General features: G+C 51.2%; 1 protein-coding gene across 14 annotated transcripts in view; it reads left to right on the top strand.

The window, feature by feature from the left end:
- SRGAP3 (SLIT-ROBO Rho GTPase activating protein 3) overlaps positions 1-25,253 on the top strand; it is a 108,676-nt gene that overhangs the window by 37,380 nt on the left and 46,043 nt on the right. For 12 of the 14 annotated variants that reach the window (XR_014571353.1, XR_014571354.1, XM_083795226.1 and 9 more), the window contains 3 exons: positions 10,552-10,744; positions 16,063-16,225; positions 25,119-25,181. Coding sequence is in view for 12 of the 14 variants with exons in the window: in XM_083795226.1 (XP_083651352.1) it covers positions 10,552-10,744; positions 16,063-16,225; positions 25,119-25,181 (419 nt within the window). In the remaining 2 variants the exon portion in view is untranslated. Of the gene's footprint in view, positions 1-994; positions 1,110-10,551; positions 10,745-16,062; positions 16,226-25,118; positions 25,182-25,253 lie in introns of all 14 variants that reach the window. The other 2 variants (XM_083795225.1, XM_083795229.1) reach the window with 2 other exon arrangements.

Below are 25,253 nucleotides of genomic sequence, written 5' to 3'. Positions count from 1 at the left end.
GGAGGCTGCGTGGCTGGCAGGGCTTTCTCTGCACGTGGCATTCCCTGTTACGGTGCCGCTGCCTGGGAGCTGGAAGGTCGCACGGGCAGACCTTTGGCTTCCGTCGCTTCGCAGAAAGCTGCTGCGTGCTGCCCCAGTGCAGAGGCGTCGGTGTCTCGGTCAGGGAAGGCACGGACGTCTCCCTGCGCCCTGCTGACCAGCGGTTGCTCGTGGGTGTGCGGAACCTGTTTGTACAGGGATGGAGGAGCAAACATCTCATGAAAATGGTAGCAGTGCCTGCCCCTGCCGTGCGCTCAGGAGGCGCCGGGCCCGCAGGGGTTATGCCAGGTCACCGTTTCGGGAGTGCAGTGCGACAGACAGAACGACACCCGTGGAAGGTGCCGGAAAGCCATTTTATGCCGACTTTTACCCATGCTCCACTTGGACCTCTCAAAGGTGATGCAGGCAGCGGGAGTTCGTGTAGCCGCTGGTACGACCGTCTGACTGCTGTGGTAGCTGTTAACAGAAAAAGCCTAACGATGGACAGTGAAACTCTGAACAGCAGGCCCTGCTATGCACGCGTGTACGTTGATGTCTGCGTGCATCCGTCAGCAGGGCTGCTGCTCCAGGAAGTGTGGCTGGTGGAAAAGAGCTGAGCTGGTTTATTTACCGGCTGGTTTGTCTGCGGAGGCGTTAGCTGTGCAGGGGAGTCTCATTAGAAACAAACCCGGTAGGTAACTGTGGAGAGCAGGGCGGAAAACGAGCCGTGAGCAGCAGCTGGAGAACCGCAGCCGCGTTGCTTCTGCGGGGAAGCCGTGTCCCAGGGCACGGCGGTGGCGCGGAGGCTTGCGGCACCACGCGGGAGGCACGCTCCTCGTGGCTGCGGCCTCGTCTGGGGACATGCTGTCCCCGGCCTCCCCGCGCCCCGCGGGGCCTGGAGGGCAGAGAGTTTCTTCTGAGGAGGAAACTACTCGATTTAAGATCTAATTTCACACGTTTTCACTTCCTTTTTCAGCAGTAACAAGCGAGGAGGTTACCTCAGAGCCCAGCACAAGGTGCCCCAAGAGCCCCCCGTGGGCAAGAAGGCACAAACCGGCTGCGTGATGTGATGGAGCCACCCTCCGTCGGAGGTGCGCCTGCCAGCAGCCTGTCTCCTGCTGCACCCGCCTAAACTGGGGATTAAAGAAATGCATGAAAAAAGTTGAACGAAAGACAGCCAATGCTATAGGAGCTGGTTTTGGACTTGAGCAGTGTTTTTCTTCCCTATTTTTAAATTATTTTTTAAAATCCGAAACTTCTAGCTTTAGATTAAAGGCATGTCTCTTTGTGTTGCTAAGAGCCAAATATCTTGGCTGCTTCTAGACAGGATTGCTAAGAGCAGCACGTGTGAGGAGGGAGGCATGTTTACTTGCCTGGAGCCATTTGCTCTGCTCCTTCCCTGAGTCTCTCAAGCGCATTCAGCACCAGGGCTGCTCCCGGCCGGCTCCGGGGCGCTGCAGGAGGAGGTGCAGCTGGCAGGGGTTTGGTGCAGGTGCTCCCGTCTGTGTAGCTCCAGTGGCCCCACTGGCATTTTAATTCTGAACCAGGCCTAGTGATGCGTTGGATCGTGCATGCAAGGGCTCTGCCGGGGGGAACGGTGCATATGGTTGACAAACAGGATGGCAAAGCGCTAGAAAGTATGTAAGAGGCGATTCTGTGTGGAAGAGGGTTGGGTGTTTAGTGAAAGAAAAACATGCGCAATCTGGAGGAGAAAATGAAAGAAGCTTGGAGTCAAGTAGCCCTTGCAGTGTGTTCCATATTTGTAGAAGAACTGGATTCTCCTTTGAGTCCAACTTGCCATATTATATTTGCAATAAACTATTGGGTCTAATCCCAGTGGTGGGGAAAATAATGGTTTTTGTTGCCAAGCATATTTTCTCACTTGTCTCGAATCAGTGGGGTGAAACATATGTTACGGGAATGACTCTCCTAGACTGTCCATTTTGAAGATCAGCTGAAGACATTGTTCTCCTGGACAGAGAGTTCAGCATCTTCTCAAGCACTAAATTTCCTTCAAAATCACCTATGTTCTTTGTGTTTATTGTTCAGGGCGGTAAATGCCGCAGCTCTCGGAGATCTCTGAGCCTTAGAGGCGGTTCTCTTTTTACAGTGTTTAAAAATAATATTGTAGGTATCTCTTTTTCTAATGCATTTCTGAGCTTTTTTGCAAGCGACCTGGCTGTCTCAGCTCTGGGCTGCGGAGGACGGTGTGGTGCAGGCCAGAAGAGGCCCGGTGCTGCCGCTGCTCTGCTCCTGCCCAGGGGACGGGGCCAGCAGCCAGGCCCAGGCCTGCTCCTGAAAACCCATCGGCGCTGAGTGCCGTCAGCTTGGTCCTGCCGCCGGAGGAGGAGGAGGTGCCTGGCAGCCTTCATCGCACCCCGTTGCTAGAGAAACCCCGCTTTTGTCCTCTGGCATCTGAGCAGCTGCCTGACGCCGAGCCTGGCGCTGGCGGGGCCCTGCCGCGGGGGCCCGCCGACAATGGGACCTCCTGGGGAAGGAGCGTGCTCGGCCTCCCGGCTGGCGAGGCTGACTCTGCTGGGAGGCCCCGCGGGGCGAGACAGAATCACAGACTTGTAGGGCTTGGAAGGGACCTCAAGGGATCGTCGGGTCCAACCCCCAAAGGACGGGCAGGTCGCTTCGGCTGCAGCATCGCTGCATGGCGGGGACCGGGCCGCTGGCCTCAGGCTTCCCTCCCGGCTTGTGCTGAACTGTTGTGGCCTCTCAGTTTCAGTTCAGGCAATCGACCCTCATGAGGTTTAACTTTCAGGCTTCTTCCACTGTAATTTTTTTACCTGCTTTTCCCTGTGTATGATTGGTTTTGCTTAATAAGCCTGTCCAAAACTTGTGATATGTTGCTCATTTGTGGACTTTGTAACAGGTCTGTTTTATTTCAGATAAATTCTGAATTACTACCGTAGTCAAATTCCTCATTAGAAATTTTGCGTAGATAAACTTTGTGAGAAATGCCTTCTTATCGCATTTCTGGGCCAGTGAGCGGTCTCTAGAACAGACAGAACTATTCAGGTATGATAACTCCTGCAGAACATAAAGCATTTCTGGAAGGTGAGGTGACCTGCCAGCACATGCTGGTAGCAGTTCACGTCTGGGGGGATTATTGCTTTTTTTTTTTTCAATTCACTTTTCTGCAGATGAAAGTTGCTCAGCCGCTGTGGAGGAGGGAGCAGTGTTTCTCTGCTTGGTGAGTCCATCACCAAGGTTGCCTTGGTTGGAATTTCCCTCGTTCTGCCCTTTGCAAATGCTCTAAGCCTTACTCAGGGGTGTTTCCTTCTGTGTTTCTTATTACCTCATCTCCCCGTGAGACCATTTTTTTTAACCCTGGATTCCTAAAGAAGCCAAGCACAGGCTGTTTCTCTGCATTCATGTGCAACGCCCACCAGTAGCCTTGGTGGCCAAAACCAGGGTTCTTGTATCTGTCTTATGTATGGGATATTCATGAGAAGATATGGCTGGGGAGGAACAAAATGTCTCAGCTTCCTCCACAAACCAGCACCAGGAATATCTCCCCCATGAGCTCACTCCTTACTAGACAACAGAGAGCTCATATGGGTCAGAACAATCTCGAGTGCCCCTGCCAGGGACAGCTCCAGGGGGCACCATCTGGAGGGGCTGGTCCTGCTCCAGTGCCCGTGCTGCTCCCTTTGGGCAGCAGGCTCTGTCGGGATCTGGCTGAATTTGTCGCACTGGGGTAAATGCATAGATCGTTGTAAAGGTGCGTTGTCAGGTTGCGAGCTTCGTGTTGAAGGTACAGCAACAGAAAGCGCTGCTATTCGTGTTATCTGGTTGTTTGCCCTAAGGTGAGATGAGGAAAAGTGCAATTACCAACAGTAATTCTGCTGTTTAGCTTACAGTTGTTTCACTCAAACTTATTTCATTTTTTTTGTCCAAGATTTTATAGTTTATGAAGAAACTAATTTTTAGAGTAGATGTCCATGGAAAAGTAGGGTGCTGATCAGCTTACAACCATAGCATCATTTAGGTTGGAAAAGACCCATAACATCATCAAGTCCACCCTGGATTTTGTGGATGTGTGTTTGTTTCCATTGTGGTTGATGTCAATTAAGGAGCCTGGCCTTTATCAGCGTTTGAGGTAAGAAGCATTGGAGCCAGGGGTTACTGGAAGAGGGAGAGACTTGCAGAATAACTTCTGGAGAACGTGGTTGTCTCATTTACTGCATTTGCTAGGATGAAATCCTAGCTGCATTGAAGTTTGTGGGAGTTTTGCCACAGTTTCAGCCATGGCCAGGATTTCAACATCATGTTTATGAATTTCTGAAACTCAGAGTTCTCTTGCCCAGGAGAATATATGAAATATATGAGAACACAGTAAGTGAATAATAACAGATACCACTGGTAAAAGTTGCATTAGACTAGCAGCACTCGTCTGGGGGTTTCATTGTTAGATTAAAAAAAAATAAAAAGGAAAATAACCTTCAGTAAACTGAGGGTGGAACCGGTGGAAGTAGCAACACGTTAATAATGAACTGGAACTGAGCGTACTGTGTTCATCTTGACCTCTCCACACAAGCATGTTACTTCTAATTTGAATGCTCAAATTGGCCACAGTTAGTCACAAAGAATTTTGTTCTTTGTAAAGCACTGCATCATCTGTGTTGTCAGAGGTATGTTATTTGAATGCGTGTAATCGCACTCTGGCTCTGTAAATCCTGCCAATATTGTCCTCACTGGGGAAGGGATGAGATGAGCAGTCTAGGATAGGAAAAAATGAGATTTAACCTGATCTACTGGCCAGCATGTCAGCATCAACCCAAGCAGCACTGTTCTGAAGCCTTGAAAAAGCTAGAGAAAGTGCCTTTTTTCATTGGCACGCCCGTGAATACCAGTTTCCAGCCCAAATGCAGAGCTCCCTCAAGATGGGAGGGTTGGGCTTACTGTGACGTAGTCGCGCTGGCTCCAGGATTTCTGAAGGCCCGTGTCAGAAGTCAAACACCAGTACCTCAGATTCAGTTTGTTGCATTGCTGGTGCGAGCTGCCCTCACCGAGGGCCGCCGCAGTAAGAGTGGGGCTCAGCCATCGTCGTGCTGCCGGCCCCGTGCGCCGTGGGGACAGGGAGCAGCCGCAGCCACCGGGGCCGGGCAGAGCATCGCTGTCTGCAGCTGGCGTGGAGAGAGCCACCGTGCCTGGGGCCGCTGGTAGCCAGAGAGAGCGCTCTTGAGACGGGCTGTGTCAGGAAAACAATGACAAAAACACTTTTCCCCAGAGATCTTTCTCCCACTTTGTGCAACGGACCTTGCTGTTGACATTGGTTGAGCTCTGCCTCTGCGCGCTGGCATTGCGGAGGCTGATGTCTGGCAGAAGATGTCTGAGCAGCTGTAAGTCCTCGTGTGGCAGCGTGGGAGCAGCGCCTAATGTTACAAAGGCCATATCAGAAAGGATTGCTTCCTCTGTGTAGCTCTTTGCAGTTGTCTGTATTAGCACAGTGTTCTGTTGCAAGCCATGCACAAGATTTCAGCCGGGTTCAGTTTTGTAACTGGGTTGTAATAATCGCAATGTCAAAATACAGCTCCCCCGAGCCCCCGGCCTCCTTCCATCCGCGTGTAGGCCTGCCGAGGACGTGCTGCCCAGACATCCAACCCAGCCGCTGGCCACGAGCAGCTTCACATCCCCACCGCGGTGTCATCGGCTGCCATCCTCAGAACAGCGACATCGCCTCCCACGCCTCCTGCTGCCTGACCTAGGACACTAAGATTTTTTGATTTCTAACCTGACTTTCTTCATGGCCAGTCTGTTCATCTCATGCTAGTACTCTGATTTAAATCACCGCTTTCTTGGGGCTGTTTCTACTCCCCTTGCTATATTTGTACCCTACAACTGTATACCCACTCAGCTGTCAGTTTTCTGAAAGGTTTTGAATAACTCCAAGTTTTTGGGTTGTAGATTTTTTTTGGGTTGCAATTTTTACTGTTGCCATTCATTTATAAACCCACCGAAGCTTAGATGTCCGAGGTTTTTCTTGTAATAAGATTTTCTGGTAATCTTGGATTGACCGTGCGATCTGTCATCCGGGCTCTGCAAGGGCCATAGTCCCCTGCCTGGGGAGATTCAAAAGTCTTGGAGGCTGAGGTTTTGCCAGGCTAAAACTGGGCGTGAAGACACCAGTGTTCCGTGCTGCCTGGTGGGGTGTCCTGTCCTGCCCCGTCCCGTCCCTTCCCGCTGGCTGCCCCTTGCGCCCGCAGCAGCCTGTCCTCGGGGAGGGCTGCGGGGCTGCCCTGCGTGCCCTCTGAAAACCCCGTCCCTGCTGGCATCTCCCGTGGCCGCGTGCGTGGCCTAGCAGTAACGAGCAGTCAGCGGGTGCGGAGTGGGGTAAGTAATTTGAAAATAGTTACCAAAGCCAAATCACCAGGACTTCTGAGTACAGATGTTCCGTGTCTCGGCTGGATTAGCAGTCCTGCCGTTCGTCTTAAGCATTGTTGCTGTGCCTTCGTTTGCCAAGGAATTTTGTTTTCTCCGATATCCCTGCCATTATATTTCAGAAGAGCTGAGGAAATAATTTGTCTTGCTTTTTCTGCCTCTGATTCTGCATTTTAAATAGCAGGACTGCTCACACTGCAAACTACTTTCTTATGAGCAGAACCAAACAAACTGGGGAGAAGAAGCAGCAAACGTGGAAAGCCGGTTGTTCAGCAGAGTTCAGGGGAACTCGGGGGGCTTTCTAGCACATTGTTGGTAGAACAGCTCATTTTGGCCTTCTTATTTGGCACTGTTTGTGATTTCATATATTATGTATCAAATTGTGGGATTATTTCAGACAAACTAGTGTGGAAATGTGACCAGCCACACAACTTTCTTAATGCTTTGCTTTCTGCTTTTTGGCAAACGCTTTTAGCTCTTCCTAAAGCAAAAGTTCCTGTAAATTTCATGTTCAAAAACACAAATTGTGAGGCAGCTATACTCCTGGTGGAGACTTGTGGTGTTTGTGTTTACGTCCTAATGGTGCTGGATAAAAGCCAGAGTTGGAGAGTTTTTGTAGTGAGGTTTGGTCGTCATGGCAAGGAGCCTTTTTTCATTCTAGCAGTGAAAGCCATAAGCGTGGGGTTTAAAATTAAATAAATAAATGTATTTTTTTGGAACCAAGACAGGGTCCAAGCCAAGCTTAGGCTGTGTCTTTGAGAAACGTTTAGCAATGCTTAGAAGGCCAGCCCGGGTACTGGCAGGAGGGGTGCTGTCGCGGCGAGCTGCGGGGTGGAGGGGACGGTCCCTGAGTGGCGGTGGGCACCCGACGGGCTTCCAGCAGCTCGGCTCCTGGTTTGTGGCCTTCGCTGTGCCTCGAGAACGTGAGCTGTCCTGTTCCCAGTTGCCTGTGCTTTGGGCTTGTCTCGCTCAGATCTCTTCTAAGAAACGTTTCTTCCGTGAGACAAGTCAGCCGAGTGCCTGAAGAGGGCTGCCTGCTGCCCAGTGACAGGAACGCAGTTAGCCGCCTCTTCCCGGGGGCGTCCCCGTCTCCCTAGCCCTGTCCCCCAGAGTTCAAGGCTTCGGGGTCAGGCACCGAAGAGACATTTGTCTGATGCTGAAAATACAGTTGGCCCTCGGTTGAAAATTGCAATTAAAGGGCTATTAATCCCCCCGTGGCAGACGGGACTGATGCAGCTTGCGGTATTGGTCAGAAAACGCTTGCGAGCAGCGCTGGGGGAGCCGGGGCAGTTTGAGGCCTGCACGCTCAGCTGGCGCCCGTCACGGCGCACCCGGGGCGCTGGGTTTTGCCTTCGCTGAGGATCTCGTCCTCCTGCCCGGCTCCTGGCCCCGAGGGAGGCCGCAGGGCATTGGGCGCCATCGGCGAGGCTGGGCCCCAGCTCCACCTCGAGGCAGGAGGAAACGGGTGTCCTCCGAGTGCGCTGTGTTCCCTAGGCAGCAGGCATGAAGGGTGGAAAAAGGCTTTTCTGCCGGCCTGGATTTTTCATTATTATCTGAAAAGGCTACTTAAAAGCAAGTGCATTTTAATTGAAACGAGGGTGCCTCACACATGCAGCAGAAAAGTAACTATGGAAGCCGGGGAGCAACAATGAAGGCTCTGTCAGGTGCTGTGCTCGTGAGCGACTGACTCACGGAGACCTCTGGAGCTCTGAAGAATGTCGTTTTCTGTGTTTTTGCTGCTGTCTTCTGCATTAACGATGCCAGTAACCCTTAATTTTGTTTTCTACTGCAAACCTTTTCCGTTTAAAATGCACCACAAGTCCTAAGGGTCAGTGGCCGTCTCCGCCTGTCTGTGTGACAGCTCAGAGCTGAGTGGCTGCGGGGTCACAGTTAATGGGCTCTCGGGGTCTGGAGGGGCCGCTCTCTGCCACTGTGTCCTGAGATGGCGCTGGCCTGGGTGAACTTGTGCAGGGGAGCTTGAAAATGTCACAGCAGTGCCTTACAGGAGTGGGGAAACAGCGAAAACTCCGCTGAAGACAGTCGAAATGTGCCTCTCTGATGCCCAGATGACCAAGAGCACCCTCGCTGCAGCCTCGCTGAGGTGCTGCTTGTCACTGGCATCTGAACTGCCGTGAATGACTGCTGCCAGAGACGAGGAGACATTGTCGTGTCAGACACAAAGATCAAATGGGCAGCAGAAGCTCAGATCTGGGAAAAAAATAGGGAGAGGCAGGGAACTGAAAAGATTGGAGAAGCGTTATTGATATTCTTTGTATTTCTGTGCATTGCCGTAATTGTTAAGAGCTGTTCTAGAAACCACCTCAGGCTGTAATCCTCTATGACGAGAGAACTAGAGACCAAATTTGTGTTTAAAAAAAAAAAAATCTATATCAAACTTGCTCAGCAAAGCAGAGAGCTGTAAAGCAAGTCCTGTGTTGGCACCAGCAGGGGTGGGAATGTAAAATCCATATGGGATGTAATGAAATTTTCACTGACCTTGTGTGGGAAGGAAACTCTTGTCAGCAGGGAAATGTGAAGGTTTTAAAAACGTTTTGTTACGAAACTGGTACCTTAGTATCCTGGAGGAACGTAGCAGAGATTTTTAGGAGGCTTAATCCACAGGCAGTTACCCTTTACCTCCCGAGCTCCGGTGAATGCCACCGCTCGCTGCCCAGGGCTTGGCTGCGGACGGGTGCGTGAGGAGCAGCGATGTGTAACCAGGCGTGCTTAGCCAGGGAAGCCATTTCCGAGGAGCTCTGCGGATGACAGCACCAGCTTGCCATCTCGCATCCTGTCCCTGCTCGGCTGGAAAGCTGGGGGCTGTAGGAAGCCACGGCTGCGTAGGTGGCCGTGAGGTGTCACAGCTCAGAGCAGGCTTTCTGATGACAGCAAAGCTGCAGTGCTGTGTACATGAGACCTTTCTGTAAAGCCTGGGCTGGTTTTCAGCAGCAATTGCAGTCCCAGCTACCAAGGACAGGACCAGCCTCCAGGTGTGACGACTGACTTCTGTGTTGCGGAGCCCAGCTTCCCCAGGCGTCGCGGTCCATCTCTGTAGCAATACCAGGGTTAATATTGCCCCGCGGCGTTAAAGCGCCCTTGCCCCCCACGTAGCAGAAGCAGCAGTGACGCGCTCCGGGTGCCCCTGTGCTGCTCCTGCAGAGGAGCCCTGCAGCACCACAAGTCGCGCGTGGGCCAGGCCGCGGGGCAAATCCCAAAGAGGTCGGCGTGTCCTCAGCACTGGCTCTGTGTGGGAGCCCAAGGGGATCCCACGGCAGGTGACTGATTAAATTTGGAGTTACCTTTCTGTTTTCAGCACACTCATTATTTCCAAGGAGCTTTTGCTTTTAGGTGACCTTCATGCAGCCTGCAGCCTCCGGTCCCGTTCGTGCCATTGCTAAATGAACCAGTAATGAGGTTGCTGCAGGTGTCCTTGTTCCTGCAGCTCTGAGCTCACCTGCCAGGCTCTGAGTGGCTCGGTGTTTGGTATGTGAAGGGATGCTGAAAAAGAACGCATTCTTACCACAGCAGTTTTAACCTCCTCCACGTGGGATCCTTGCAAATCTAAAGAGCTCGGAACTGTCCATAAATTGTTTATGATTTCAGTCAGTGCTCTGCATGGTTATTACGTAAAACTTTGTCAATTCAGCATCCAGCATGGAACAAGGATTGCTGATGTGCCACTGCAGCCACCAGCTCCGCAGGGCAGGGGGTGAGGAGGAGTGCCTTTATAGCACCGGCTTTCTGCAGTTTGTTGTCAGCTCCTCTGGAGATGTTCAGGTGAAAACCAACAGTGTGTTGGTTTGTAAGTGAAGAATTCAGAATTTCGGGTAGTAATAGATAAATTGAAGCATCGTTGTCTAGTTTCAAAAAGGTAGTTGAACACCTCTGAGGGTCTGTGTACTTATGCAGCTGTTTATTTTGACAAAGAACAAGTTTTTAATATGAGACTGGTGAATGAAATTCTTCAGCTCTCACTTGGAAAAAAAATCTGTTGACTTTATTAAGCCTTGAATTAAGTCTGAGGCGCGGGAGGGAGCCTGCTCTAGCAATGCCTGTGAGATTTCTTCTAAGACAAGACAGACAATCCTCCCGTGAGTGTTTGTTGCTTACGCTGTATTTTCTTTTCCTCTTGTGTGCATTCAGAAATCCGCACTCAGCTGGTGGAGCAGTTCAAATGCCTGGAGCAGCAGTCGGAGTCGCGCCTGCAGCTGCTGCAGGACCTGCAGGAGTTCTTCCGCAGGAAGGCTGAGATAGAGCTGGAGTACTCCAGGAGCCTGGAGAAGCTGGCTGAGCGGTTCTCCTCCAAGATACGCAGCTCCAGAGAGCACCAGTTCAAGTAAGGAGGCGCTTGCAGGAGCAGGGGGGTGCAAAAGGATGGGCCAGGACCTGGTTCAAGCGCTAGGTTTGATAGTTTTTCCAGGACTTTCGCTGCAGCAATACTGACCTGTGCTGCTTGAGTTGGACTTGCTAGGTACTTCTTTGAGCAGTAGAATAAAAAATATGAATTAGGGGCTTGGAAGGAGTCATGGCCCTTGTATTTTTTTTTAAAGGCTTGAATTCGGTCTCTGATTTGATTGTGTGAATAATGGTAGGGCCATTTCATAAACCCTGGTTTCTGTGCGCAGTCCAATCTTTCAGTGTCAGAACACTTCACACTGCACATAGATCTGCTTACAGGCTCAGACTTGGAAGCAGCTTCTGGAAATCTAATTTATTACAGTTTTTTTGAAAATGAAATATGTATGCTTTCCATGTAAATATTTTAAAACAAAGCTTTGAAATAGGACGTTTGAGTTGGATCTGGAATAGTGTGAAACTCAAACTGATGATGAAAATTATAAAATCCACGAATGTGTGAACGTGTGCAAGTTTTCAAAAGCAGCCTCTCTTCAGTGTAACCACACTTTAAAACTTGGCTAAAACGAGAGATCCAAAAAAAGGAAACTCGAGGCAGGATCTGAGCCTGGAGGTGAGCGGGTTTTGCAGTGAGGATCTGGAGTCTGTGCTGCTGGTGGCTGGGGCTCCCAGGCTCCCGGCCACGCCACGGTCCTCTCGGAGGAGCTGCTCCCTGCTCTCCTGCTCCCCCACGGGTGTGCCCCCCGGGGCCTGTCGGGCACGGCAGGCTGGGGTTGCAGGACGAGGCTCCGTGAACACACGTGCAGTTTAGCAGCCGTCAAGCTCTTTGTCGGAGCAGCTGGCCGCCTTCCTCGCGAGGACCGGCCCTCCCTGGCTCTTCTGCGGGCACGGGGCTCCTGCTGGCAGCGTGAGCGGTGCCCCCGTGCCCTGGCCGGTGGGGTCTGGGTGCCAGCACCACACAGCAGCGCCTGCAGCACGGAGGCTGGTGCTCCCTGTGGCTGGTTCCCCTGCAGCGCTTTGAAATTCCCTGCCTTTGTCTCCCTGCTGACAGCTGCATCCGTAAAGTATTCTTTCAACAGGGAGTGTGTCCTTTGCTGAAGATGAAACTGGTGTAATTCAACCCATTGGCCAACAACTACAGCCACTTTCCTAGAAAACAGATTTTTGCCTGTTGGATGCACTTAGCTTGCTAGCCCCTGGCACTTTACGATCTCTCTAACCTCCTGTGATTATTTTTTCCCATTTCAGCCACAACAGCAGCAATTTCTGCTGTTACATTACTGAATCCTATTTATTCCATATTACTAAATCCCATTTAATCTGTTTACTCGGTCTCTCTAGTGAGCAAGGATTTACTGTTGTCTTATGCATAAGTCTGCTCAAAACGAATTGCCGTTCAGGTTCTGTCTGTCCTTTTTGCAGCTGACTGCTGCTTGCCAGCTGTGTGCTGCTGTCTGGTACGTCAGGGATAATCCTGGGGAAGGAGCTGTTGGTTTTGGGCTCACAAAGTTGTTCTGCTTCGAAAGATGGGCACCTGCGAAGGCCACCTGTGTGTGTGCCTCCTGTCAGGTGAGAGCTGTATCAGGGCACTTCTGAGAGAGCTGGGGGCGTTGCTTATTTTAGGTAAGATGCTAGAAACGTGCTCTGTACCGTGCAGCATCTGCAGGTGACAGCGATTCTCCACTTCTATAAAACACGCAGGCCCCAGGGCCCAGTGCTTTGCAGTGGTATTGGTGGCGTTAATAGGGTCAGCTGGATTTGGGCACGCTTCTGCCCAGTCCTCGGATGCCTCGCTCCGTTTCAAGAGAGGGACACCAACATTTTCTTTCCAAACCTCTTTGTACCTACCTGTTAGTAGGTTCGTCTGCACTGTGGTCATCGCAGAGGAAGGCACTGCCCTGCCGCGGCACGCGCCCGCTTGTCTCGGAGCAGAGCCCGAGCACAGCACACCCCGTAGGAACACGTTGGTGTGACCGAGGGAAGCAGTGTAGGTGAAGTGTTGGCAATGACTCGTTTCAGCTGCCTTGTTTGGTGGGTCTCAGCGTGTCCCTGTCGCACAGGGGTGTTCTGCTTTGGTTGTATCATTTTTGGAAATTTTGATTTGCTTTAATACTAAATAAAATGCGTGGGAAAGCAGCGCAGGCTTGTTTTAGTGTTGTTGAAATGGAATGTGTCAAGATTAGTTGTTCTCCTTATGTGTGAAATACTCACGAAATTTCCCTCAGAGGAGAGTTTTTCTGACCACCTCTGGCTTCCAGGCAGGTCGGGGGCTCGGGTGCCCCTTGGATGCTCTCTCCCGGCAGAGCCAGGCGTGGACGTGCTCGCTCTCATGGCGCTCTGGCTCCGGGGCGCTTCTGGGTTTCCCAACCCGACATGTGCTGCAGTTCATGGAAGCCTTTGTTGTCTGCAGCGTGGGCTGGATTAACGCGTCGGTAAATATTCAGCATACATGAATATTTTCATGTTGTGCACAGACACTTCATGTTAGCATTGGATTTAAAACATTTTCTCCAGCACTGTTGAGCGGACTAAATGCGATGTAACAGATTGCGTGGCAAATGGGCTCTGTTCTGAACGGAAAGTGACAGCTGTATTAATAGCACGAAGCAGAAAGAAGAAGCAAAACTCCCCTCGCTGGCAAAGCGCTGAAGGGATTACTCTCTCCCGCTGACTTCACTGGTTTATCTTAGGGAAGAGGAAGGTTTCCCATCTCATCCAGACCAACGGATGGTGAGGAAAGGTGCGCTTCTGAATTACCAACTGGCTCTGCCAGGCTTTGGTTGCCTTCCAAGAGCCCTCCCTCTCCTAGTGGCCACTAAATGGCTTGCTGCTCTTCCCCGGCTGCTGCGAGCGGGCCCCTGCCAGAGGCACACCTGGGGCCAGGCTCCGCAGCGGGTGCTGCTCGGGGCCGCGGAGCTGCGCGGCCGCACGCGTGTTCTCCCTGGGCACCGAGCTCCGGGGCTGTCGGCCGTGCAGGGCAGCTCCACGGGCTGACACAGAGAGCGCGTCCCAGGCCATTTCTGCTGGACCCGTACCAAAACTGGGAGCGGTTCCAGGCACACCCGCCTCAGCGGCCGAGTTACAAGGTGGGTGCATTGCTGCAGGTCGGAGTTCACCTAGTCAGATGCAGCAGTGATCGAGACGTGAGGGTAAGCAGGTATTGCCCTTCAGCAAGGGCCAGCGAGAGTCACGGCGCTGGGGCAGGGGTGGGTTGGCTGGAGCCAGTTACGGGGTTCAGCTGATAGGCTGCAAGTCGTTATGCCAGGGTAATTAATTCACCTCCGGCTGGTGCCATATCAGTACTGTGGTTGGGACAAGTCCAGCGTTCAAAATAAAACTTGTCACAGTATTACAGATAAACGGGTGGCTGTAGTCTTACTTGTCTGAGATTCCAAAGGTTGGGGAGATTGTGGAACTGCTCTAAGACTTTGCTTTCTCCCAAACAGTTAGGGCAAGATCTAGCCACCTGGTTTAGTGACAATGATCGCATTGTCTTGTGTGTTTAACTTCAAGGCTGTTTACTTCTGGGATAACGCACAGCTTGCTGTATGCGTTCAGTTAGTCAGGATGCAACGTACTGCCTGATGTATTACCAGACCTTTCCCCTTCCGCTCGCAGTGTAAGCCTGCAGTTCAAGTTGCCTCATTCACGAGTTGTTGTTACTAACCAAGTGAAGCGTGAAGCTCAGGAAGGGTTCACACATCGCTGTTGTGCCTCCCCGGCACACAGATGCTGCTGGCTGCGTGCACGTACCGGGAGAGGGAGGAGACCCGAACGCAGGATCCGTGTGGTTGGGTGCCCCGGTGCTGGCCGCCCCTCTGCCCTGCGCGGCTGCCGGTGGCAGGGTGCTGGGGTGGCTGCCTGGGGCGCTGCCTGCAAGGGGCGGCGTCGGCTCCAGCCCCGCGCTCTGGTCCGGGACCGGCGGCGGTGTTCTTGCAGCAGGGTGCCACGTCCTGGCTCCCAGCCCGGCAGGAGTGGGTGACCGGTGCGTGTGTGATTTGGGGCTGACTCGCACGTTTTTCAGGTCCCCAGACCTGTTGCCCAAAGCACCCGCACCGTGTTGCTGTAACGTTGCCGGTCAGCCTTTTGCAGCCCGCGCCTTTTTAAAGCACGGTTCTGGAGCTGCGGAACAGAAAGCTCAGCAGGTGAGCGGGATCCCCTTTGCTGAGGTAGGGCAGATTGCATACAAAGATGCACATATTCCTTCCGTTGAGTGGGGTGAAGTGCAGGGCTGTGTCCAGGGTGAGCATCAGAGCATCCATCTCCTCTGCACAAAAGCCTCTGTCCTGCCCTGGAAGCCGAGGGAGGCTCGTAGGTAAGGATGAAGCCGTGGGAGGGGGAAGCCTAGGGCAGCAGGTGTGCATTCCTTGGCTTGATCGAAACCCTTGCGTGTTGTACTGAGAGTGGGGCAGTGCCTGCACGCCTCCCTGGGGCCCTGTGTCCCGCCTGAGCTGGGGAGGCTGCTCGGGAGCTTTGGTCCTGCAGTACTGCGAGGTGGGTGCTGGCAGAGAGCTGGTGCCTGCGAGGCGAGGCCCTGAGTTGGGCTTTGTGGGTGGGAGCCGCGCCGTGCAGCCTGCGCCGCAGGGAGCCGAGGGGCTGGCAGCCAGGGCGCAGGGGCTCGGGTGGAGACGCAGGGCTGCGCCTTGCAGCCGGTGTCGCCTCCGCTTTGCCGCGTGGTTTCTTTCTCTGCAGTGACGAACATGAGACTTGTGGTGCTGTTTTTTAATGAAAACTGCTTCTCTGCAACGTTTGTGTCTGGGAGATGGAGCTTGCAGAAAAACAGGATGGCCTGGGACTCGCAGTAGGACTGGTGGCTGGCAGCACGGTGTGGGATATCACGCAGCAGTGTGGTGGTGGTGGGGATGGGTCATTTCTGATCTGAGCAAATCTGAATAAACACAATGAGACGAGAGTCACCACTTTTTTCCGCCCGGTACATATTTACATTGTGGCTGTTACAATAAACCCCTGCACGCCGCTGAAGACCTCACACCGATACCACAAAAATACCTAGTAGTGAGCTCAGAGATCCAAACTATCGGCGTCTGATGCAGAAGAGCTGGAGGAGCGGGCAGGCATTGTGTCTGCTGCAGGGTCAAGTGCTTGGCCGTCTGCTGCAGTGGTTTCTGTGTGGGGAGACGAGAGGAGCTCACGCTTTTCTCTGGGGGCATGGTGAATTCTAGCAGCTCTGTGCTGTTGAAGAAGGCAATGTTAATATGCTGACAGCGTTCATTTGAAAATCGTGTGCCTTCTTGACTTGTCTGCTTGACATTTTTGCTTCTTTTCAAATTTCCCTAGGAAAGATCAGCACCTGCTTTCCCCTGTGAACTGCTGGTACCTGGTTCTGACACAGACCCGTCGAGAGAGCAGAGATCATGCCACCCTGAACGACATCTTCATGAACAATGTCATCGTCCGGCTGTCGCAGATCAGTGAGGATGTCATCAGGCTCTTTAAAAAGGTAACCCCAGCTGTGTTGGAGAGCCCTGCACAGGGAGGATATGTCCTTATGTTTTAGGTGTTTTTTTTTTTTAAAAAAGAAGTCTTTTGTGAACTTCTACACAAGTTGGAGACTTTTTTTTGAAGATGGAAAATGAATTTACTTACTGGGCATTTGAATTTTTGAGACTGCGTTTTCCCATATTTTTGGCATGGGAGTGTTTAACGTTATAAAACGCTTGGAGAAGTCCTAGAGAAAAGCCAGACTTGAGATCAGTTGGAGAATAGCTGTTTTTGATCGTGGTCCAGCAAGGCAGTGGGGATTAGTCAACAGAGAGGGAGTCAAAGTTGCACCCAAAGCTGCAGCCAGCAGTGTTGGTGTCCGGGCACAGCCTGTCCCCTCTGCCCAGCAATGGTATAAATGGGTATAAGGAAGCCAGCGTTGTTAAAAAACAGAGAAGGGTAATGAGACTTTTTAAGAAGTGTACGTCACCTCTGGTTTTCTCACTGATATAGGAATTTGAACTCTGTAACGTGAAAATGTAAAACCATAGTAAGGCAGGCCAAGTAAAATTCTCAGAGGCAACTTGCTGAAGAGATGGAGCAGGGCGAGCCCTGCGGGGTGTCTGACTCTGCACAGGAGAGGAGCTCTGAAGTCACTGGTTATCTTGAAATTTTAGCCCAGCTGGACACTAAATTTAATGTGATATTTTTGTGGCTAGTTTCCTCTAGTTTATGTATCTGACCTAGCAATTAAACTGCAAGGGCAGGTTTGGACTTCTTCTTCTGATATGGGATGTCGTCCCTTTTCCCGTCCTGGTTAGTTCTAAGCTGGTCTCAATCTCCCTCCCATTTGCATTTTACTCTGAACCCAGTTTTGAGATGTGTATTAAGACTATCCTTCCACTTCATAAGACTGTGATAGTGCATATTGTTTTAAACTGTAGGACAAATCCAGTCATCGCTTATACAAGGGCATAAAATGAAGTATTTTGACTGTGGTAAGTCAAGCTTCTCCCATGTCACGATGAAGGTATTTCATCCAGTCAGCAGGAGTATTTCTTTGTTTTTCCTCAGTCCTCTCCCTTCTTCCTCTTTTCTGATTTTAAATTTTAAGACGCAACACTTACATTGTGTGGAAGTTGTTGCTCCTTTTTCATCCCTCCCCCATCCTCTGCTAAGTGAGGTAAAGTAGCACCGACTTCATCTGCAGCCTGCAAAAGCCAGCCCCTGCTTTTAATCAAAGGGAGGCTTTGCAATTGGGTTGCGGGGATCAGTGATTTCACTTGCATTTGTCCCTTGAGGCTTAAATTGTAACAGGACTCACATGTCCCCAGGAATAATGATCAGCTAAATCATTGAAAAGGCTTATTTTGTGTCATCGCTTGCCCTTAATGTGGGTAGGAAGGTTGACATTTTTGGCGATATGAAGGTTATTTTTTTAACCTATTGCATACTGCGCCCAAAGTGGAATCGGGCAGCACTTTGCAGCAGTGCTTGGTGAGAAACGTGTGGGAATAAGAGCATCTTGATAAAAGGCTGTTTCAGGCATGCAGTCCAGCCCTGCAGCTGGTGTTAGATTGCTCAGAGCAGGCGTCTTTCAGTATTTTATCCAGTCTGGCTTTGAGTATAATGACTAAAGCTCATCAAGCGCTCCTCCTGGGGAGGCTGTGCCGCACGGGGCTGATAGGCAAATAAAGCACCACCAGAAGGGTTAAAGGCATCCGCGTTGTGGTTCAGCTGTTTGGTTTTGTTGCAGATTGCTTTGTGATGGTAAATTAGGGTAACGTTTTTTTCCAGAGATGTCACTCTTAATTCCTCCTATCTAGAATTTATTAATGGGTTGTGACATGCTGCGGGTGCGTGGAGGAACTGGAAGGTTTTGTGCGTTGTGCTTCCATTATGTAAATGTAAACAATCGCAGCAAAGCAGCAGCTACGGAATATCTGGGGTTTGAGGATGGGCATAATTGAGAAGCAATCGATCATCGCAGTGGTAATTTGCCAACAAAGGTGCTGAGTGCTGAGATGCTTCTCCCGTGATTTCCCCCGATCTGCTCGGTGCTGGTGTGGGCCCTTCATTAGTAAATTGGGCCTTTGTGTTTTGTTCAGCTCCACTCAAGCGTTGTGCCCTCCCAGTGACCTGCAGCGTACGGTCCCTTCCCTGCCCCTCATCCTGGCGTTCACCATTCATCGGCTGGACGCGCGTTTTGTGGTGAGCAGCCAGAAAGCCTTCTGGAACGACCCAAATCCAGGAGAGGAAGAAGTGTGAGCTCGTGGGGTTAGGTTTCCAGCGTGGGAGCTGGGGCTGGCTCAGTCAAGTGCCTACAGGCCTGACCCCGCTTCAGCTGCGCTCCGTGTGATGGTTGTGCCGGCCGCCGCTGGCCTTGCGGAAGGTGTAAGGTGATTATCGAACTCCAGAGGAGAAGGTGATGGCTTACGGTGCTCGGATCACTGGGGAATCCGTTCTTGCAGGCTGTGGCTGTGTCTGGCCAGCCGTGCAGGTCGTGTGGCTGCAGGTGCACCTCCGAGTTGCAGCGACAGTGGCTTTGCCCTGAAGGGAAGCTGCGAGCTCCTCTCAGCGTTGGAGAGAACACAGCTTCCCTTCCGAGCCGAAGGCTGCGGGTTTCTTCTGCGGAGGTTCAGCTCAGGCTGGTGACCTTGGCATCAGGGAGTTTGCCTGCTGCGTCCCTTCCATATTTTCCACTTCCTTCTTGGCTTAGTAAGTGACAACTTTGTTAGCTTTGAAAGTAAGGAGGAAGGCTTGTAGGGGAAAATGCAACCCCTCCTCTCATTGTTCGTTTCTTTTTAATATCACAGAGCATTGTGAAATAGAGGGAAAAAAAAAAAAAGACTACAGCCCCTGGGGAATCAAGTTAGACTGCAAGTTGTAGAAGTCCGCGGAGGACTCAGCAAGGACTGGTTTTTCAGGACGGCGACGAGGTTTAGGGTTTTGATGAGGTTTGGTGGGGTGGAACATGAGTGTTTTTCTGCAGCCAGAATTTGAAACTGCTCCTTCCTGAGCATTTTTACACAGAGTCAAAGAGAAATTATAAAACCAGATGTCATGTTGGTAAATCAGTGTACATCACTGAAATCAATGGACCCACTTTGTCCATGGGCACTGCAGGCAATATATACCCAGTGTTGTGGCTTTAAAGCATTTATGTTTTTAAGTTGTTAGTAAGGTGATCCTGATATGTGGAAATAGCTTTTATTATTATTATTATTTTAATTTTATTATTATTTAAATATATATATTTTTAAGTTGAAAATAAAAAAAGAAACTGCTGGCCCTAAGTCACACAAACACACACAAACAAAACAAAACAAACAAAAAGAAAACCATCAAAGCTAAGTAAAGCTTAACGAAAATAGAAAAATAGGTGGGGATTGAATTCCTAGAATTGGCAGATACGGTTAAGTATAGAAGCAACAACTTTTAAAAAAGAAGTGTGCACTAGTACAAAATACGTGCAAAAGTGCCCTCATTTCACATGCACACGTACGGTATGTGCATAAATGTATTTGTGTGTCTGTGTGTCTTTGTGTATTACAAAGAAGCACTGGGAAAAAGGAAGAAAGCCATGAAAAGTCGCTGATAAAACACGAAGGCACCACTTGATTCAGACAGCACCTGCGCTGTAAATTGCGAGGGGCAGAGGACGTGTTGGGTCGGTGCCTGTCAGGATGCATTTGCACTGCTTTCTTCCTCATCCCTGCTGTTGGGGAGGTGGGAGTGCCGTCCCCCAGGTCCAGCCCCTGCCCTTCTGCTCTGTGCCCGGTGGCATCAAGTGACGGAGCACGGCTCTGTTGTGACACCTGCATCAGTCCTGAGTGAGGCACGCTCGGCTGGGTGGTGGCAGACGGCAGCGACGCGTTTGCTTTGCAAGGACAGAGGCCTGCAAGTCCAGCGCCGTGGGTAGTACGTGGGGGGTCCGGCTGGCATCGGCTGCGTCGGGGCACAGAGGGCATCCCCTGGGGACGGGAGCTGCACGGGGGTTACTTCGGTCTGCGAGGGTGCTGTGTCCCCCCAGCTGCAGGTCTGGGAGCAGAGGCTTGGAGAACTCCAAGGAAGAACTCTGCCTGCCTGCAGGGGCTCCGTCGACACTGTTGGCACCATTTTTGTTTAAGCACAGTGATAAATGTCACGTAAGCAATCGTTAGCCCTTTTATTGGCCTTCCTGGTATTTTTGAATCACATCCGAAGAAATCCTAGTTTTAACTGTGGAAACTTGTCTCCTTCTTGTGCACGTGCAGAAAAAATGTACTGAACTGGGGGATTCATCCAGAGGTCGTCTCAGGGCTGGGCTTAGAGATGCCTGTAACTGGTACTGGTAAAGAGAGGAACCATGTGTGAAATGTGAGTTAGGTCCGGATTTGGACTTTAGTTTTGTTACAAAAGAGGCAGTTGTTCCCGTCTAGTGATTTTTTTCTTCTGCCTCTCCTGGTTGTGGAGGATAGGAATTCCTGTCCTTTGTGATCTGGGTGCGGGGTATGGCTTGGCTCATCCTTTGAGCTCATGTCACGCAGCTGAACCCCTGCAAACTGAAGCGTAGCAAATAGCAACTCACTTGGGCAAGTTTCCTTGGAGCTTCCAGTCCGAGTTGCGTTTCTGGTGCAGGAGGAGATTATTAAGGCAAATATTAGCGTAGCAATAGGCAGGCAATAAATGGAGATGGTGAGGCACGTAACCGCGGAGATCCGACTGAATCCCTCGCTGGACTGCATGGTGTCCCCACAAAGCCTTGCAGCACGTCCTCCTGGCGAGCCCTGGGCACGGGACGCGCAGCGGGGCCGGGCAGGCGTTCCCCCGTCCTGCCTCCTGCTGCGGCTGCTGCTTCCCGGCACAGGACAGAAAAATGCATGTTGGAGGCAGAGCATTGCTCTGTCCGAAATAACTGTGCCGCGGTATTCCCCAGCGTGAGATTTAATTACGTGCCATGACAGTGAATTTAATTACGTCCCGTACTGCGGTGCCCTGGATGGAGATTTAATGAAGAAGTGGTGTCTGTCTGGAAGGGAGTTCTTTTCTTCTTCTTTAACACAAGTATTCTTTGTTGTCCGTAGTCATGTTGCTTCTTCCTGTCACTGTGTCTGCAGCAGCAGGGATTTTAATAAACCTGCTAAACTGAAGGAATTGCTACCCCGCTAAGCGGCCGTGTTTTTTAGTGGGAATGGCAGGCATAAAGCAAACAGCTAAATTAGAGTTTGGGTTTGGTGAATGGTGCCAGGGAGCTTGAATGTGCTGCAGGACGTTTTGGCTTTGTCTCACAGAAATATACAAATGTAATTTGTCTGTTACAAAAAGGGTGGACAGCAAAATAGGAAGGGAGGTGAGTCTTTCGGCTTCTACCTGCCAGAGTTCAGGAGAGGCTCCAGCGCTAAGAGGCTGGATGCTGCTCTCCTGGGTGCTGGGGGGCTTTTGACCATGCCGAAGATCCCTGTGGTCCCCATCAGTGGCTTCCAGAGACCGGTTTACAGTGTCTATAAGCAAACAGGTCCTTAAATGTAGTACACACCTGTGGTCCCTCAATGGCAATGTGACTCATGCGCATGCCAACTGAGCCATTTTTTGTTACTCTATTTAAGAGTCCAAAATTAGGTTTGAAAATTACAGCTTTGTGGACTTCCCCACAGCCCTCCTGGACTGCCCCACAGGAAACCTGGGGCAGAGGCAAAAGCTGCAGCTGGCTCTGGGCCCTGGCTCTGGCCACAGGCCTGGCCTCCGCCGGCTTGGGGAAGGGCTTGGTTCAGGCCCCGGGGGCTTAAGTTTGTGCAGAGGGGTCAGTGGAAGGGCTAGGTGCGACTGCTCTGATCCCTTACAGCCGTGGGGTCTTCGGGTCCGAGAGCCCCATCTCTACAGACCCTTAACTAAACAAGTCGTATCCTGGAGGTCCCCTTTTGTCTGGGGGCGATGCGCGCTTCCGTTAGCGCTGTTGCTTATTAGCAAGCCACAAGTGAGACTCTCGAGATGAGCCAGTGAACGCTGGCTTTGGTGCGAGGGGAGAGGGGCTGGGCTCTCCTAGCAGATGAGGTTTCCAGATGGCTGGGGGTACTTAGCACCTCCTGCTAATTGGCATCTTCTTGGCACCTCACGCGAGTGTGAATGGGAGCAGCATGCATCAGTCCTGGCTTCTCAAGATCTGACTCTTCCAAGTACTCTGACACTAATTCACAGATAAACTATAATTACTGCATAATTCGCTGAATGCAGAGTGCTTCTAATCTTTGGTTTGCTCACTTCCCTCTTTGCATTAAATTCTAACTTTTAATAATCTAAGGTTAAACTTTTCATGTGTGTAGGTTGGCCAGACCTCTGGGTCATCACCTGTCCAATAAACCAGCCAGCTGGTTTTTCTGACTGCACAAAGACGTTTGAGCTTATTTGAGAAAAATCTGAAAGAAACTTTTTTTTTTAACTTTGTTTTGTGTTTTGGTGGGGATCTATACTTAGTTTAAACGCATCTTCAAGTTACAATTAATGTTTCCTCGCCAAGCAAATTCCACAGAGGGATTCGGGGTGTAATTACGAGGGAAGGCAGGAAGGCAGTGCATGCACATCTGCAGCAGCATCCAGTCACTGGGTCGCTGAGTAGGAGCTGGCTTGGTCTGCAGCCAGGCTCCAGTGAGCAGCAGCTCCCCCCGCTGTGGTTGCTCCCGTGCAATGCCGTGCCCGTGCTGCAGGAGGTAGGCGACGAGGTCTGCTCCGTCCTGCTGGGAAAAGGTGGCAGTGCGGCTTGACAAAGGTTGATAAAGGGATTTCAACAGAAAAGGGGGTGGAGGGAGGAGGATGCCATGGGCTTTTAATCTCGCAGTGAGCTTTATCCTAAGCTTGCTGAACTTCGGCTGTTGTGAAATTGGAAACTTCATTATATAACCGTGGCACGGTCATTTCATAATAGTGTCCTGCCTGAGAGAGGCTTTGGTTTGCTCAGGTCAGATTAGTGAAAATGAGCTACTGAAGACAAATAGAAGAGGGAGGTTAGGTCGTGGTCGAGGTGAAAGTCAAATGAAATACTCAGGCTAGGAAGCCCTGATAATCTTCATTCGGAAATACCAGAGTTGGTGGGAAATTGCAAGCCTAGCAGCAGGTGTCTTTAATAAACCTATCCAATCAAGATAGATTGACGGGTGGTGCTGGATGGCTGGAGGCTGTGAACAGAGATGATTAGTGTGCCCACGGATGTTTATGGTACGATTTAAGTTATACAGGAGGGTTCATCTAGTGCTAACACACAGCCAGCTCTGTGAGGAGAACGCGGCAGCCACTTAACCACGTTCAGTAGTGCAGATTTTGTTGGCAAATAGGCAAAGTCAAGCTGTAACACACTCTTCTGGCGGTAGAGAAGGCCCTGCTTTCGTGCGTGCTGCCAGTCTTCGTGTGAAACAGGTCACCGAAAGGGAGGAGAGTACACATGCTAGGGCCACACGGGGAGCTGACTGCGGACTGGAAATAAATTTTGCCAATGGAAGGGAAAAAAAAAGATTGCTTTCCAGTTTCATCCCTGTGTGCTTGCAGGATACATAAATTAAATTGTATGTGAGGTTCTGCATCATGGGCTCGGAAGCCCAGGTTGGGTGATGCGTGGACAAACGCAGACCACAAGTGAAAATGCAGCAATTCTGGAATAGCACGAGGGTTTGCCGTACTGCCTCTATTCGTGTTTGTAATTATGCATTTTAGTTTGAAAAGGATTTGTAGAAAATTAAAGGAAATCAAAATGCTGGTTTATTTCTAAACTTCACTGTCACAGGCAGATTGGAAGAAGAGGCCATCTGTATTTTGGTTTTAATGTTTAGAAATGGAAAAAACAGAGCCCAGATGTGGATTGGCAGCCCTATTGATGCTGTCTTTTCAGCTTCTGGAGCAGGAAGGATATTAGACAGGATTTGTGAAGTGTCGTAAATAAGGCCCCTGGGGCATTTCTCATGCTGCGGGGCTGTTTCATTAAAAAAAAAAAAGTCTGTAATTAAAATGTGCATAGTTTAGTTAACTCCAGTGCAGAGCAAGGAACAGAGAAGTCGTGTGTTTGCCAGGGGAGCCACGAGAGGGCAGGTCTCAGAGGGGCAGAGGGCATTTAAGGCAGGCATTACCAAAACCCAGTTGTGCTGCCAAGGTCCACCCACTGCATTGTAAACTGAAAGAAGGAAAGAAAAACCCTACAGGCATGAAAGCAATGTGAAAAATGCAGCTAGATAGTGGCGGCATAAATATGTTGCTGTGTTTTTGTTCTCTGTGGGATGGGTGTGAACGCATTTGCTGGGGATTACCAGGATTCTCTTGGACGCAGGAGCTGGCTGGGCTTGGAACAAACCCTTCTGGCTTCACAGGGATCGGCTTCGCCCTCGGTTTATGAAAGTCGGGGGAAAACAATTCCCCGCTTCCTGCCCGGCCAGCTTGCCAGCGTTCGCGGGCTGCGTGCCCGCTGCCGGTGCCGCGACGTGCCGCGACGTGCCGAGCCAGTGCTCTGCCAGCGCTCAGAGCCTCCCGCGCGCCTCTGCTCGTCTCGTCAGGAGAAAAGGCTGTCACCGTGCCTCCTCCCAGCCTGAGCCGCACACTTGTGTGGTTCCCGTTCCTCCTCTACGTGACTTCTGTCTGCCTCCGGAGTTTGTTGTGGCGCCCTTCAAGGGAAGTCCTCCTAGGCCTCGTTGTGCTGGGGCCGCGAGCCCGTCGCAGAGTGCCCGACCTGCGCGGGGCCCGGCGAGCGCCGGAGCGGGGCGTGGGCCGGTGGGGTCGGGCTGGCACAGCGGGGTGGTCCTTGGGAACCGTGCCGGGGGAACGGGATCTGGAGAGGTGCATGGGATGGTCGGAAGTCCTCTAGTTTTACTGCCTGCTCCAAAATGTGTTTTCCTTTCCAAAATGCACGTTGTGAGCATAACGGAGTCTCAACCTTTGCTCTTTTTGTCTTCCAGAGCAAGGAAATTGGCTTACAGATGCATGAAGAACTCTTGAAAGTCACCAATGAGCTTTACACGGTAAGTGATGAACTCATCCTACTCACGTCTAACCTGTGCAACGAGGGGAGCCCAGGAAATTGATTTGTTAGA

This window comes from Anser anser, assembly GCF_964211835.1.
Source record: "Anser anser genome assembly, chromosome: 12".
NCBI lineage: Eukaryota > Metazoa > Chordata > Aves > Anseriformes > Anatidae > Anser > Anser anser.
Note: the sequence above shows the minus strand (reverse complement) of the source record. Positions and strands in the feature narration are given on the sequence as shown.